General features: G+C 38.9%; 1 protein-coding gene across 1 annotated transcript; it reads left to right on the top strand.

Moving 5' to 3' along the window:
- Positions 1-2: 2 nt before the first annotated feature.
- Ifit5 (interferon-induced protein with tetratricopeptide repeats 5) lies at positions 3-5,598 on the top strand (the record flags this gene model as incomplete). Its single annotated transcript, XM_013514766.1, is given in 4 exon segments — positions 3-238; positions 4,031-4,950; positions 4,953-5,343; positions 5,345-5,598. Coding segments are annotated over 4 exon segments (1,671 nt in total), but the record flags the coding sequence as incomplete, so codon positions are not given.
- Positions 5,599-14,274: the final 8,676 nt, after the last annotated feature.

Here is a 14,274-nt window from a genome sequence, read left to right as displayed (position 1 = left end):
GCCGCCGCTGCCGGGTACTGGGAGCGCGCGAGGCCCGGCAACCTCCGCCGCCCCTAGGAGAGCGCCCCGCTCCCCGGCCCGCTGTCCCGCTCTGTTCCGGCCCCGCTCGGCTCGCCGGAGCGCGCTCGGTGGCCGTTGAACCGGGTGGGCAGGGACCGCCGCTTCCCCGGTGCAGACCTGCGAGCGTCTGCAGGCGGTGCCTCCGGGAGCAGCGCGCCGCAAAGCCCCGGAGCCAGAGGTCTGCGCCCCGGGGGTGCGTCGGGACCACCCGGTCCGGCCCTTCGCCGCTGCTCCTCGCCGTCCCGACTCCGTCCTGTCCCGCGGGGAGACCCGGCTCCTGGCGCTCTTGAGTGCTGGGTGTCCGGGGCTTGTCGCCTGCCCCCTTGCCAGGCCTCTTCGGACTGCCTTTCCCCTCGGGTGGCACAGGAAGTTGCGCCCCTGGAGTTACATTTGTCTCCACTGCCATTTTGCTTTTCTGATCCCTGGCACGGAGTTCTGATTCACAGATTGTTATCGCTCCACTCAACCCATTATTCTGTGAGGAATTCTCTGTCGCCTTTACTAATGCATCCTGGTAGGGTGCTTCTCTTGCTATTGAGCCATCCACCTTAAGGAGTTGAATAGTGAGGTTGTGGTCTCGATCTCTAGAAGCGCACACTGTGGTCCCTTGTTCCAAATCTTAACTCCAGGCACCTACGAGTTGGATGACCCAAAGCAAAGTTTCTTAAACTCGAGTCTGTTTCTTATCTGTAAAATGAATGCAACTTGGTACTGTGGAAAGGGTTAACCAACTGCTTAGCACATAGCATTTGCACAATAAATGTTAATATTACAAATTTTAAAAATGTAAGTGACTCACTTCTAACGTCTATCGGAGAATTGGAGATACATGGGAGGAGCTGGAAGAAGCCTGGAAAGCGGGTGTAGGCTGCCCTGCATTTGTATGCAGGATGGGGTAGAAGAGGGTTTGGCCTCACTAGGTCTACCTCCCTCGGAAGCTGAAAATCTGCTCCTTACTAGCACAAGAACAAAATTATCTAAAAATAAATGTTGCCCTTCAGATATCATAGTCTCTCTCAGCTTCCCAGAGACAAAATTAAAAATTTAGTAAAGTTTAAACAGCAAAACTTCCCACGGTGTCTGTGCATGAATTCCAAAGTCTGAGCAAAGCACTTCCTACCTGATTGACTGTCTTTGAGATCTCACAGCTACGCTTCCAAAGCCTGAGGAACCCTCCTCATCCTCCGGGGGCAGAGCCAGTGACGATCATGGAGCGAAGGCAGGTGTTCATTTGCTCATTCTTGGCCAGGGGGTGAGTAAGGGCATACTTCCTGGATTTGAGCAATCTGTGAGGGCATGGCATGCCTTTTCCGTGCTGTTGCTACACACACAAAAGAAGTAGCAGTTATCAAAGGCCAGTGCTATCTAGTTTCCTAGTCTGGATCATGGGAATCCAAGATATGTTTTGAGAATCTAAACACAGAGCCAGACAGAGTGCGAGTCAGGATATAAAACAAGCTGGACAGGGACTACTGAACTGGGAGAAAAAATTGGAGTCACCATCTGGTAGGGTGCGACGGTAGGAATTCCCTCATATGGAATTCATGTGCTTTTTATGCTAGGCCTTTGCTCTGGGCTGGACATATCGGTAGCTGACAGTATATACTGGATTTATTCATTCAGCTTATACTTACTTATGGAGCTTCTGGTATGTGCCTGGCATACACACAGGTGAAAAAATAAAATCAGAACAAGGTCCCTGATTTCATGGGGTTTATATTTTAGTGGAGAAATGGACAATAGTAGGTAAGTAACATAATCCAGAAAATGATAACTACTATAGGGAAAATAAAACAGTACGATATAAGGGAGTTAGAGAGGGAACCAAACTGGAGACTGCTATTTCAGGTAGCTCGGTCACAGGCAGCCTGTTAGGTAGGAAATATGTGAACTGAATTACAGGAAAGCTAGTCATGCAAGAATTGGGAGCAGAACATATTAGGGAGAGTAAGAACAAGTGACAAGGCCCGAAGACTTCCTATGCTGGAGACAGGAGGAAGGTCAGTACGCCTAAATCGCAGTGAGTGAGCAGGAGAACGGTGCGACAGATTGGACAGATAGACAAGGCTGGCTCTTACCGGGACTTGTGGCACTTAGCAAGAGCTGGATTAATATCCAAGGTGTCAGAAAGCCATTGGGAGATTAAGCACTGGGTTTATTTAAGCAGGAGACTTACATAATCTAGTTACTCTTTCAAAAGTGTATGGTGCTGTGAGGAGATCAGAGCATACAGAGCCAGGAATGGAAGCAGAGACAACATTTTTGCCCCAGCTCAAAGGGAAGATAGTGACTTAGACTACAAAAATAATTCTCCCTCCAGCTATGGTTGCATTTCCCTACTGTTGTTTTTGTTGTTGTTTTGTTTTTTTGGAACTGGGAAAATCAAGCTCAGGACCTTGCGCTTGCTAGGCTGGCGCTTGTGCCGCTGAGCTATATCCCCAGCCCGCATTTCTCTACTCTTGTCATAGAAAAATTTCTTGAAAGAGTGGTCTATACTCCCTGTGTTAGATTCTTTCTCAGGCAGGCTCTCCCCCAAGGTTTGGAAAGATGGCTACCAACAACTGCAAGCTTACTGTACCAGCTTAAAATTTTTTAGAGGTAAGAAAGATAGTTCCAGCAAGGTTCCATTTCAACAAAGTTAGATTTTATTTAGACTATTGAAATAGGTTAGCGCCTTCCCACAGAACTGGGATGAGAGTTGTATTGCTTCCTCTCAAACTGGATGAACTGAGACTGGAGGGAGAGGTGTTTCCAATGAAGAAAACCACAAGATGGGATCTTGGGTTTCTGCTGTGTACAACTGACAAGTAAAAGCCATGACGTCCATAGCTCCAGAGTATATAATCCCCAAGTCGTTTCTATGGGACTTATTTGGAGCACTGAGTTGTAATTGATGATTTCCTTATAATCCTATAAGCTTCATATAATTCTTCCCTTATAAATTTTGTAGAGGGCTGGGGATTTAGCTCAGCGGCAAAGCACCTGCCTGGCAAGCGCAAGGTCATGAGTTTGGTTCCCGGTACCGGAGAATAAACCAAAACCAAAAAAAAAAAGACAGAAAAATGTGCAATAAACAAATATTAAAAAAAAATTTTAAAAAAATAAATTTTGTAGAAACAACCTTGTATCTTATTCACAGTTGTGTTGCCATAGTTATTCAGATCTTGTACCAAAAGGCTCTCAGTGATGAAAACATATTCCCTATTCCTGCCTTCCACCTCAGCATCCTGGGTTCAGAAACAATATCTCTAGTGGGCGCTGCAGAGATAATGCTGTGTCTTTTACAAAGGGCATTCCACAGATATTTCTGGAAGACAATAATGAGTTAAAGTGTCAACGTTTATCATTGCCCATGGTCTCGAGGGGGGCAAGGATATGCCGCTCACATAAACACCTTTGAATCTTCCTCTTTCCCTTTCTTCTTTACTTCAATCACTGTTGCTCTTCCCCATCTCAAACTTAGATTCTTTCCTTTGCCTGGTGTACCAATTACTGTCTATTTCTGTCCTTTTTGTCTCGCAGAACATGTTTGTTTGCTGTCTTTCTCCCTTTTTCTGCAAAAATAATACATTAAAATAATGTATTATAATCTCTGTCCCTCTGGTGCACTTCTTTTTCTTTCATTCTTTTCTTTCACTACTCAAAGTACAGAAATGGAATTTTTATATTCATTATTGAATATATCTTTACTTCTTATTCCTAATTTTCAAGGGTTAATGACTGCCAAAAGGAAATAGGCAACCTATTACACAGAAAGCCCTCTTATCTTTCTAAAACTGGTTTTGCAGTAAATAATAGGAATTTAAATGAAATATTTCTAGGATATAATTGTACATAAAGGAATCTCTAGAATGAAGTCATGGGGCCCTAGTGCTTTACAATCAAATAAGAGACCTTATTGGTTGATGCACAAAGAACAATTTTTAAGGTTTGAAAAATATTTCTTAAAAAATGATTTTATCTTTTACAGTGAAATTCCTAAGGACTCCTTGAAGGCCGTTTTGTTAGAGTTAGATGTCACTTTACTTAAGGAAGACATCGATCTGTTTGATGTAGAAGATACAATTGCACAACAGCTTGAATTTCTTACTACAAAAACAAGACTCATTCTTTATAATGTATAAGCCTATGTGAAACACTTGAAAGGCCAACATAAAGGTGCTCTGAAGTGCTTGGAACAAGCAGAAGAAATAATCTAGAAGGAATACTCAGAGAAGAAGGAAGTTCAAAGTCTGGTCACTTGGGGAAACTATACCTGGGTGTTTTATCACATGGACCAGCTTGAAAAAGTTGAGAAGTATGTAGACAAGGTAGGGCATGTCTGCAAGCAATGGTCCAGTCCTTCTAACTACAAGTTGGAACGTCCTGAGGTCGGCTGTGAGAAAAGACCGGCACTGTTGAAACTTGGAGCAAAGTATTGCCAAAAGGCTAAAGCAGCTTTTGAGAAGGCTCTGGAAGTAGAACCTGACAACCAAGAATTTAACATTGGCTATGCTGTCACAGCGTACCTGCTGGATGATTTTGACAGAGAAGGATCTGTGAAGAGCTTTTCCCTGGGACCTCTGAGGAAGGCTGTTACTCGAATTCCAGATGATACCTACATTAAAGTTTTACTGGCACTGAAGCTTTAAGATGTACACGCAGAAGTTGAAGGAGAAAAGTATATTGAAGAAATCCTAGACCAGATATCATCCCAGCCTTATGTCCTTTGTTATGCAGCCAAATTCCACAGTAGAAAAGATTCCTGGGACAAAGCTCTTGAACTTTAAAAAAAGGCCTTGGAGGTGATACCAATCTCTTCTTTCCTGCATCACCAGATGGGACTTTGCTACAGGGCACACATGACTCAAATCAAGAAGGTGACACACAACAGACCTAAATGAAAAGATAAGTGAAGGTTGAGGAGCTGATTACATCTGCTGTATTTCATTTCAAAGAAGCTGTGGAACTAAATTGTATATTTGCATTTGCCTACACAGGTCTTGCCAATATGTATGCGGCAGGAGACCAGTATTGCAATGCTGAAGACATTTTTCAGAAAGCCCTGCATCTGGAGAACATAACTGATGATCACAAACATCAGATCCATTACCGCTGTAGCCACTTTCAGGAATTTCACCATAAATCAGAAAATACTACCATCCACCATTATTTAGAAGCTTTAAAGGTCAAAGACAGGCCATCCTTATGTACCAAACTGACAAATGAGCTGAAAAAATTGGCTACCAAGAGACTTTGTCACAATGCTTTTGATGTGCAGAGTTTAAGTGCCCTGGGATTTGTAAGCTGAGGGAGAAAAGAGGCAAGCTACAGAGCACTGTGAGAGAGCCCAGAAAATAGGACCTGAAAATGCAGAATTCCTTACTGCTTTCTGTGAGTTCAACTTCCTGTCTAAATACATATTCTAGGAAATTAGTTCTGAGCTTTTCCCTTCATTTTGGGTTTTCCCTTTTGTTTTAATCCATGATTCGCTACAGAGTCAGTATTTCTTGAGTAGTTATTGTATATCAAATATCATGCTAAGTATTTTTATACCTGATGATGTTTTGTTGTTTTCTCTCTTCTCTTTAGTTAAAATATTACAATCCATTCAGAAACAGCAGCAATCTGTCTGTTGTAATTTTTAAAATGGTATAATCATCATGACTTTATATCCCTTATCTATCTCTGCTATTTACAATAGTTTTCTAATTAAATTTTGTCAAATTTCCCACATTATCTATAAAGTGAATGTAACCCTACATAAAAAATGACTTAAACTCTTAACTATGTAACTTGCAGAACATGAGAATGTTCCAGTTACAGCTGTTTTGACTTTAACAAATATATTTAACTGTCCACTTGGTAAGTCACTTAAAGAATCCTCTTTGTTAGAAAAAAATAATTGTAAAAAGTCACCTTTAGAGAAAAAGTGGGATAGGAGAAAAAAGATTTTTCTCAAATTCTAAATAATACAGAACTTAGGCAATCCATGAAAGATCTTCCAAAATGTCCATTAAGTAATTCAAAATTATAACAAAAATGAATAATGGACAATATTAATCTTGTTGTACTATTTTCTAACTAGAAAAATAAATCAAAACTGAATCTAGATGAAATCCATTGTATTCCTTTCAATTAAAATCACAGTATTTTTTATTAAAATCATGAAGATAAAAAGTAGATTAAGAAGTTGACAGAACTCATAAACAAATAGGGAAAATTGGTGTTCCTAAACTGTATCACTAGATTACCATGATTTTCATGTGTTAGCTTTGGTTTGGCTGGGTGGAGTTCTCTTACCTCTAGTTTCTGGCCCTTGTTAACTGTTTCAGTTTTCCAAAGGGACTTCTGTGAAGTTTTTCTTTTTTTTTGTCTGAAGTTTTCAGATTGTCATTTTTTCATGTAGATGCTCCAGGAATAATTAAGCTTTGCTTTTGATTCACTTTCAGTATCTGCCTTGAGGGATCTTTTTTTTTTAAGTTTAGATTAAAAAGAAAATAAAAGCAATGATACAGAATTTCAAAACAAGAGAATAGGAAATTAACAATGGTTATTATATTGCATATTGTAATCTTCAAAGTAGTTTCTCAACCATTTTTGAGGGTTCTTATCCCAAGAACTTTTAAAATCAGGATGCTCTGGTATGGTTTCTCTGATATGGTATCTTTGACAATAGGTCACACAATTATATACTGTCACTGTGCTAGTGGAGAAGTATGCCACATTGATTTAATTCTCTACTTTTCCATTGTAGCTCTTAAAATTATTGTGTTTTACTTATTGTTATTATTTTTATTTGTAAACTTTGCCAGGCATGGCTGTGCAGGCCTGTAATCCTACACGCTAGGAAGATAAGGCCAGAAGATGGAAAGTTCAGACCTAGCTGGGGAAACTTAGTGACTTAGCAAGATCCTGTATCAAAACAAGAACTAAGAAGTGGACTGGGGATGTAGCTCAGTGCAAAGGCCCTGTGTTAAATCCTTAGTATTGCCCAAAAAATTTAATTATGATTTTTTAAAATAAAATAATGAATTCTCATTGTAAGACTTCAGATAATATAGAAATATATTCATCTACTCGCTTCTCCCTACCCCAGTTCTATACCCCTAAGGTGATCTCTTTGATATCTATCCTTCCAGATCTTTTTTCTAAGAATATACAAACATAAATATATATTGCAAAGTATCTTATAAATTAAGTTTTTAAGTGTGTTGTTTTACTTAAATAGTTGCTTTTTGTTTATTTTATCTCTGTAAGAGGAAGAATGATATTTAGGATGACATTATGCCTTTTAAATATTTTAGAATGTTGCCTCTCACAGCAGATCATTTAGCCCACTGGTAATAATGAACTAAAGGTTACATTCCCAAGTAGGGCCCGCTTGCACACGAAATACAGTCATAGTATCAAAATAAAGATACAATCATAAGCCTTTAATTTAAAACAATAGTAAGCTTTAGGGTCTATTAAGTTGCTAAATTTACTAGCCATTAACAGATTGAAATGTATAAAAAATTATACTAAAAAATGTGGAACTAGCATATGAAAATACAGCTATATTAAACATTGAACAAAAACGAATGTTTATAATGATTTTAAATTTTACCATTGTGGTTACTATTCTAAAACATATAACTGTTTGTAGATAATTTCTCACACTTGAGATTTAAAAAGATCTTTATCAGTTTATCAATTTGAAGCTAGATTTATCTCCCTAAATAGATAATTTCATTTTTAGATAGCTCTTATTCTTATGAACTTATTCCTTTCAACAGAAGACTTTTAGTCTATGATTTACACATTTTAGTCTAGCTGTCTTCGGAGGCTTCAGAGGTCTCCTTTTTATTTATTTATTTTTATTTTGCTGGGGTGGGTGGTACCAGGAATCAGACTCAGGGCCTGGTACTTGCCAGGCTGGCACTGCTCCACTGAGCTGCATCCCCAGTCCATCCTTCTTAAAGGTGATTTTGTATTAATTAGAACTAAGGCTTCAGATGGCAAAAAATCTAGCTCAGACTTACCCAAGCAGAAATGGGAATGTAATGGCTGATGTATTAAATCATCCAGCGACAGTGCAGTTTTCCAGAGGGATGGGTTGGCCATCAAATGAATATCTTGCAGAATTACTGGAAGTAACATGATACTGTGCAGCCAGAAACCAAGTGTCTACCTCTATACCTTCATGTACGGGATGACAGTTGTGTCCTTTGTCCCATGAGACATCTTTCAAATATTGCACTGCCGTTTACCCTTTCCCCACGACATTTATGTGTCCTCCTCCTCATAGTCAATATGGATCCTCTCCAAAGTGTGTTTATCACAATTTAACTCAGTACCCAAAGTGAGGTTTCGAACGTTTGTGGAGTGATTCCCTCGTTTTTCTCTGAACAATACTTCCACTAATGTAGCCAAAATCAAAATATCCACTGGGTACCTATTTTTGTGCTTATGATTTCCCACACATGTCCTTTTGAAGCACACTTTTTACACCTTGTACCTGAGCGGTTTGCTTTTTCAAAATATTTTGCCTCTTGGTTGTATTTAGTGCTTCATTTCAGCTGACCTATACATGGGTGTCCAACTTTTTGGCTTTCCTAGGCTGCACTGAGCAAAATGGAATTGTCTTAGGCTGCATATATAATATGTGATGCAATTAATGTATATGAATAATAAGACAACTTTATACAAGCATACGCAATGTCTGATATTGGGCTTTTTTAATGTCTCTAAATTACAAAGTAATTACAGAGTTTTGCTTACTTGAGTGGTGGGTGCAGGAGGCAAAGCTAGCACTACGGTGCATTGAACCCTACAGAGTGTGCCCTTGTGATCTACACAGTCCAGTCCATGGTCCAGTACCTTACAGTCCAGTTATGAAAAAATATTGCTAAATATTACATATAACACTAGAAGTTTACAGTCTTGTGGGGCTGCATTACTAGCTGTTCAGGAGTGCATGGAGCCTCTGGGCCTCACATCACAGAAAAATGAAGCAGAGAGAGAAGTGAGACGCCCAAGAGAAAACTGCACCCTTCTAGTTATCTCCAGTGAACCACCTCTTTAGACCAGAACCCAAATGCAACAGCACATCCAACTATGCATTCATCAGTGGATCAGTGTACTGACTGGTACAGCGCCCCTATGATCTAATCACGTTCCAAAAGCCCTGCCTGTGAGAACATGACATTTGGGGAACATTCTGGATCTACATCATAACATACCTCGACCACACTTACCTCCTTCTCTGGCAGAGTCATGTTTACCCAGAAGTTTATTAAAAATTTTGTTTTATTTAACCAGTGTCTAAAAACCAGTATCTAACTGCCAAAAGCATGTGCAGAAATGCCATGACTACTCTCAGCTGAGAGGTTCTTTCAGAAAGAGATGAACTAGAATTCTCAGTGCCTTTCATGGTAACAGCTCAGCTAAGTCACCAGAATTAGTGAAGGTGTGTAAACTGGAAAAACTCAACCTCCTGGGAGAACACAAGAAACTGAAGGATTAGCTTGGGTTGGACACTGTGCACTATGAGTTGAATAATCCCAGCTAATTCTGCCGGGTGCTCTCTAAGTGCAGGACATGTATTAAGCTTACACTATCCTTACACAGCCCCTATAAATAGGCATTTTTATCCTTTCCTTTCGTAAATGAGTACTTTGTACTGCAGAGACATTAAATAAGCCCGAGGTCATTTACCTAGTAAGAACAACCTTGGATATCTGGTTCTAGAATCTACTACCTACCCACTTTATAATATTTTCTAAATACTCTTAAACTACGGGGTGAAAGATTTGGGCAGATAGGTCAGCTCTTGTCAGAGACTGAGAGATTCTAGAGAACCACACTGAGCTCTAACATTCTGCAATCACAGGTTCTTCACAATTTTACACAAAGCCCAGAAGGGAAAATGAAAGAAAACTGCTCAATTTTGACTCTGGGATTAAAATATTTTCTGAATGCATGAAAAGAATGACACAAGAAATTAAGGAATTCAGTCTAAAGCAAGAGTTTTTCTCTTACAATAAATTTCTCAAAAAAGGAAGCAACCTACTGGAGAGGGCTGAGGAAAAGCTGCACGATTAACATTCCCTGGATTTGCCTTGAGCAGCCAAGACTGACTCTGAGAAGTGGCTCTTAGCTCCTAATCCAGCTGCATTAATTTGGCTCATGGTAACTTCACTGCTCTCCGGGTTCTTTTCCTTCTAGGAAGCTGGTCAACTCCAGCAATCTCACCGGAACAAAGAACAAGGTAAAAACCAAAACAAGCACCAAAACTAAGAATGCTTTACAGGCCATTTGTGTGTAAAGGCCTTTATTGAGAAGGTTTCAGGAGATAGAAGAATGTACAACTTAATATTGGATACTCCCTATTTTCAGAAAGAGGGGACTATGGAGGGGGAGGGAAAGAGGAAGGAATTGGAGGAGAGAAAAGAAACAAAAGAGAAATGGAGGAGAGAAGAGGAGGAAAAGGAGGAGAGACCCTCAACGGCTTTTTCCTTCCTCCCCTCCCTTTCCCTTTCCCTTTCCCTTCCCTTTCTCTTCCCTTCCCTTCCTTCCTTCCTTTTTCCTTCCTTTTCTATTTACCACTTACTAAGACACGTGCAAACGCTTGGAATCATTAATTCCAGCAGATGGCAGTGCTGCGTAGCTTCTCAATTTAAAAATGCTTTTTCTGGTTTTGAAGCTGTGTGCATCTTGTAAACCCTACGTCAGTGTGAATGCTTACACCAGACCTATAAGTACTGTGATTCCGAAAAGCGTTTTCTGCTGATGGAACTTTAGAAACTAAAACCAGATACCTGAATTCTTCCATCTCTTCCGGGGTAGAGACTTCCATCTCTTACGGGGTAGATTTAGAGACCCCAAGGCCGTGGGTGTCTGCGGAACGAAGAGGCTGCCCACCTCCCTTTTTCTTGCGTCCAGACTGTTCCCCACCGTGACGCACACTTAGACCTTGCTCTGGGCCCAGCTGCAAAAACCAGCTCTCCAGGAATGAGAACCACTCTAGGGTCAGGATCTCCAGCTCTTCCACCAAAATTTTCTTAGTGAGAAAAGACCTAAGTTGTCATCACAAAATAAATAATTCCATGAGAAAATTTTTAAAGGACTGCATTTAAAATGCTAAATTTAATACCTTTTAATGTCAATTACAGCCTCAAAAATAAGATGCTTTAATTTTAGGCAAAATCTAAGTCCCAAATCCTTAAAAGAGATCTCTGACTTTTAAACAATTAAGAGCAATAATGACCGTAATGATGATCTTACATATACTTTTAACACGTCCCTAAACTTCAGGTAGATAATCCCACAGGGGGCAGAAGAGAGAAGGAAGAAGTTTGAATCTGCAATTCAGACTCAGATCATAACAGGAAAAAGGCCTTAATTCACTTTGTAAATGATGTGTCTTGTTAATAGATGATCCTGTACTAACCACCCGTATCTTCTGGTAACATGAACAAGTTATTCTTGCCAAGTTGTTATTCCTCCATACCTGAAGGAAGATGTATTAAATTACTACCTTTCAAATTGCTTCATCAAGATAAGGAGTAGGTTAATTGTAGGTGCTGAGGAATGGGTACATCAAGTTCATGTTATTTTTTGTACTTTTGAGTACATTTGAAAAATGCCATAACAAAATGTTTTGCATTCAGGGTCAGTCTTTTTGTCTTTACTTAATATTTTTGCACTCTCCCACCAAATATTTTTCTTGCCTGTGTGGTAAAATTACAGTCATCTCTCACTGATATCTGTTCCTGTAACAAGTATAAAAAAAATCTAATCTTTTGTGGAGTTAAAAAAATTAAAAAGACTCAAACTTTGAAGTATGAAGTGAGAAACTTAGATATCTATCCTTAATTCACACAATTTCCTATCAATAAACAGTTTAAGAATTAGACCTATAGGGAACAGGATAGTAAGAATCAAATAGGCCCTGGTGATGGGAAAGTTACTTCAAAAGTAACTTCTGGTTGGGAAAGCAATGAGTGGGGAATTTGGAAGGTCAAACCCACTTTGGGGACAAAATGTGCACCTCACTCCCTTCCCAGGGGCCAGTATCCAGCAGCAACCCAGTTTTATAGGATTCACACTTGAGTCCCTGCAGTGTGTCTACTGAGCTGTATGACTTGGTGGCTCTGTTTCCATAGCTACAAAACCATGATAATATAAACTAAGGACTAAATAAGACAACACATAAGAAGTGTCTAGCACAATAGCTAGCACACAAGACATACTCAAATAAAGGGTTTTGTAAAATCATCTTAGTATATCTTAATATAATCTAGACAGGCCCACTCACCATCCTATCTAGAACCCTTATTCAAGACGAAAATTGTCCTAAACACATAACTATAAACTCACTTTATTTTGATTTTGAAATAGGAAAATATTAGCATACATATCTGATTTATTAGTGAAATTATAATCTGAGCAAAGGGCTCAGTAGTACAAACTGTCTACAGAAATTAGAAAGTTTATTCTGCTTTTCTACTCAGTCAATTCCAAAGTAAAATTTACAGTGGTGTAAAAAATATTTAAGATGTAGACTCATTCCACTACAGTTTTGTTCTTGATTCCATTAAGTACATAATTTCCAGAAATCCTTTAGCTTTGTAACAAACAGTATAGGCACATGAAACATCAAAACAGTAAAATTTTGTGTATATGGCAAAATTGTAGACTCTAAAATCTACATTTTTCTTACTAATTTTCTGAAAATGCTGCTCCAAGAGAGAAAGTACAATAGAAATTTATGCATGTATATAAATTTAAAATATCATGTTTTAATACAAATCTTTAAAACCTCTCATCACTATGCTCATTTTCATAAATACAATACTTTAAAAGAAATTATACTGCAGAACATTACTATGCTTATCACTATGAAAAAAATATGCATAAGAATATTTATAACAACTATGCTGCAAAAAATCTTTATGCTTGAGGATTCAAGAAATGATATTTAAGGTAAAGTGCTATTCCAAATCTGTATGACTTCATTTTGACTTTGATTTTTGTACATATATTTTACAATTTACAATTCTTTTAGGTTGCAATGAGAAAGTAAATAAAGTCAAACCTAATTCTCAAACTAAAGAGACAACAGATAACATTCAAATTTCTCTTTGGAAAACAACCTGGAAATATTAGGATTTTCTCTCATCAAATCAAGTCAGTATTTCATTGAGAAAGCAATGGATTAACGTGGTTGTGAGATATCCAATTATAAAGAAGCATTCTTTAGCCAACCCAGGGTTGTCCTCATGTTCTGTTTTTCCTCCCAGCATCTCTGGCCTGGCACTTGTGAGGTCTCTAGGGATTTCATAGGTTAAATGGCTGTTAGGCTCGAAATGTTTCCTGGATGTTTGGACTTAAAACTCCTGAATAATTAAAATCCTCCTTTTAACTACATAAATTGCCCCTATTTGCAAGCTTAAGATGATTTGGGATTCAAGATTAAAATTCTGTGGATTTGAAACAGTTACAAGCAGCCTGGCAGATCTGGCCTTTCTCCTCTCATTCCACGCTCTCCCTCTTCAAACTGAAAACTCAGAAATGATCCCAAACCATAGAGAAGTAGGGTACTGGGGGATGAAAACAGAAGTCAATAAGTTGTTTCTCTAATTATTGTCCATGAAAAGATGAAGGGCAGTGTGTGCTGGAACAAGCATGAATACTGGGAAAAAGGAATCTCCATTTTAGAATATTTCCAAGATGATATTTTTCAGGTAAAACTCCCAAGTCCTTTTCTGGGGGTGATGATGAACCTAATGTCTGATCTGCAAGGAAATCTCTCAGTAGAGACCCGCTGATTCAAGAATTTAATCCTTTTCCAATTGGAATGCTGTCAACATTTTAAATTCCTAATAGAAATGAATCCACACTTTTTTTTTTTGGTATTTTTCCAGTACTGGGAATCAAACTCACAACGTTGCACTTGCCAGGCAAGCACTGTGCCACTGAGCTAAATCCCCAGCCCCTGTATCCACACTTTAAATAAGAGCTTTTTTGAGGGAAGGAAAACAGTATGGGAAGTTTTGGTGTCAACAACGTTTCAGTAAAGATGGAGAAGTTGTCCTTGCAACTGGATGTGCTTTGCTGAATTTAGAGTAAGTATATAATAATAATAGAGGTGAGTGCTGGGAAACAATCCAAGGAAAAGAGCTTTCTATTTCAAGTGGACTATTTCAAGTAGAATATCTTATCAGTCACCCGTTAATATCCATTCCATTC

The sequence above is a fragment of the Chinchilla lanigera genome, unplaced genomic scaffold, assembly GCF_000276665.1.
Source record: "Chinchilla lanigera isolate Chin_1 unplaced genomic scaffold, ChiLan1.0 scaffold00024, whole genome shotgun sequence".
In the NCBI taxonomy this organism is placed as follows: domain Eukaryota; kingdom Metazoa; phylum Chordata; class Mammalia; order Rodentia; family Chinchillidae; genus Chinchilla; species Chinchilla lanigera.
This window is presented reverse-complemented; position numbering and strand designations above follow the sequence as displayed.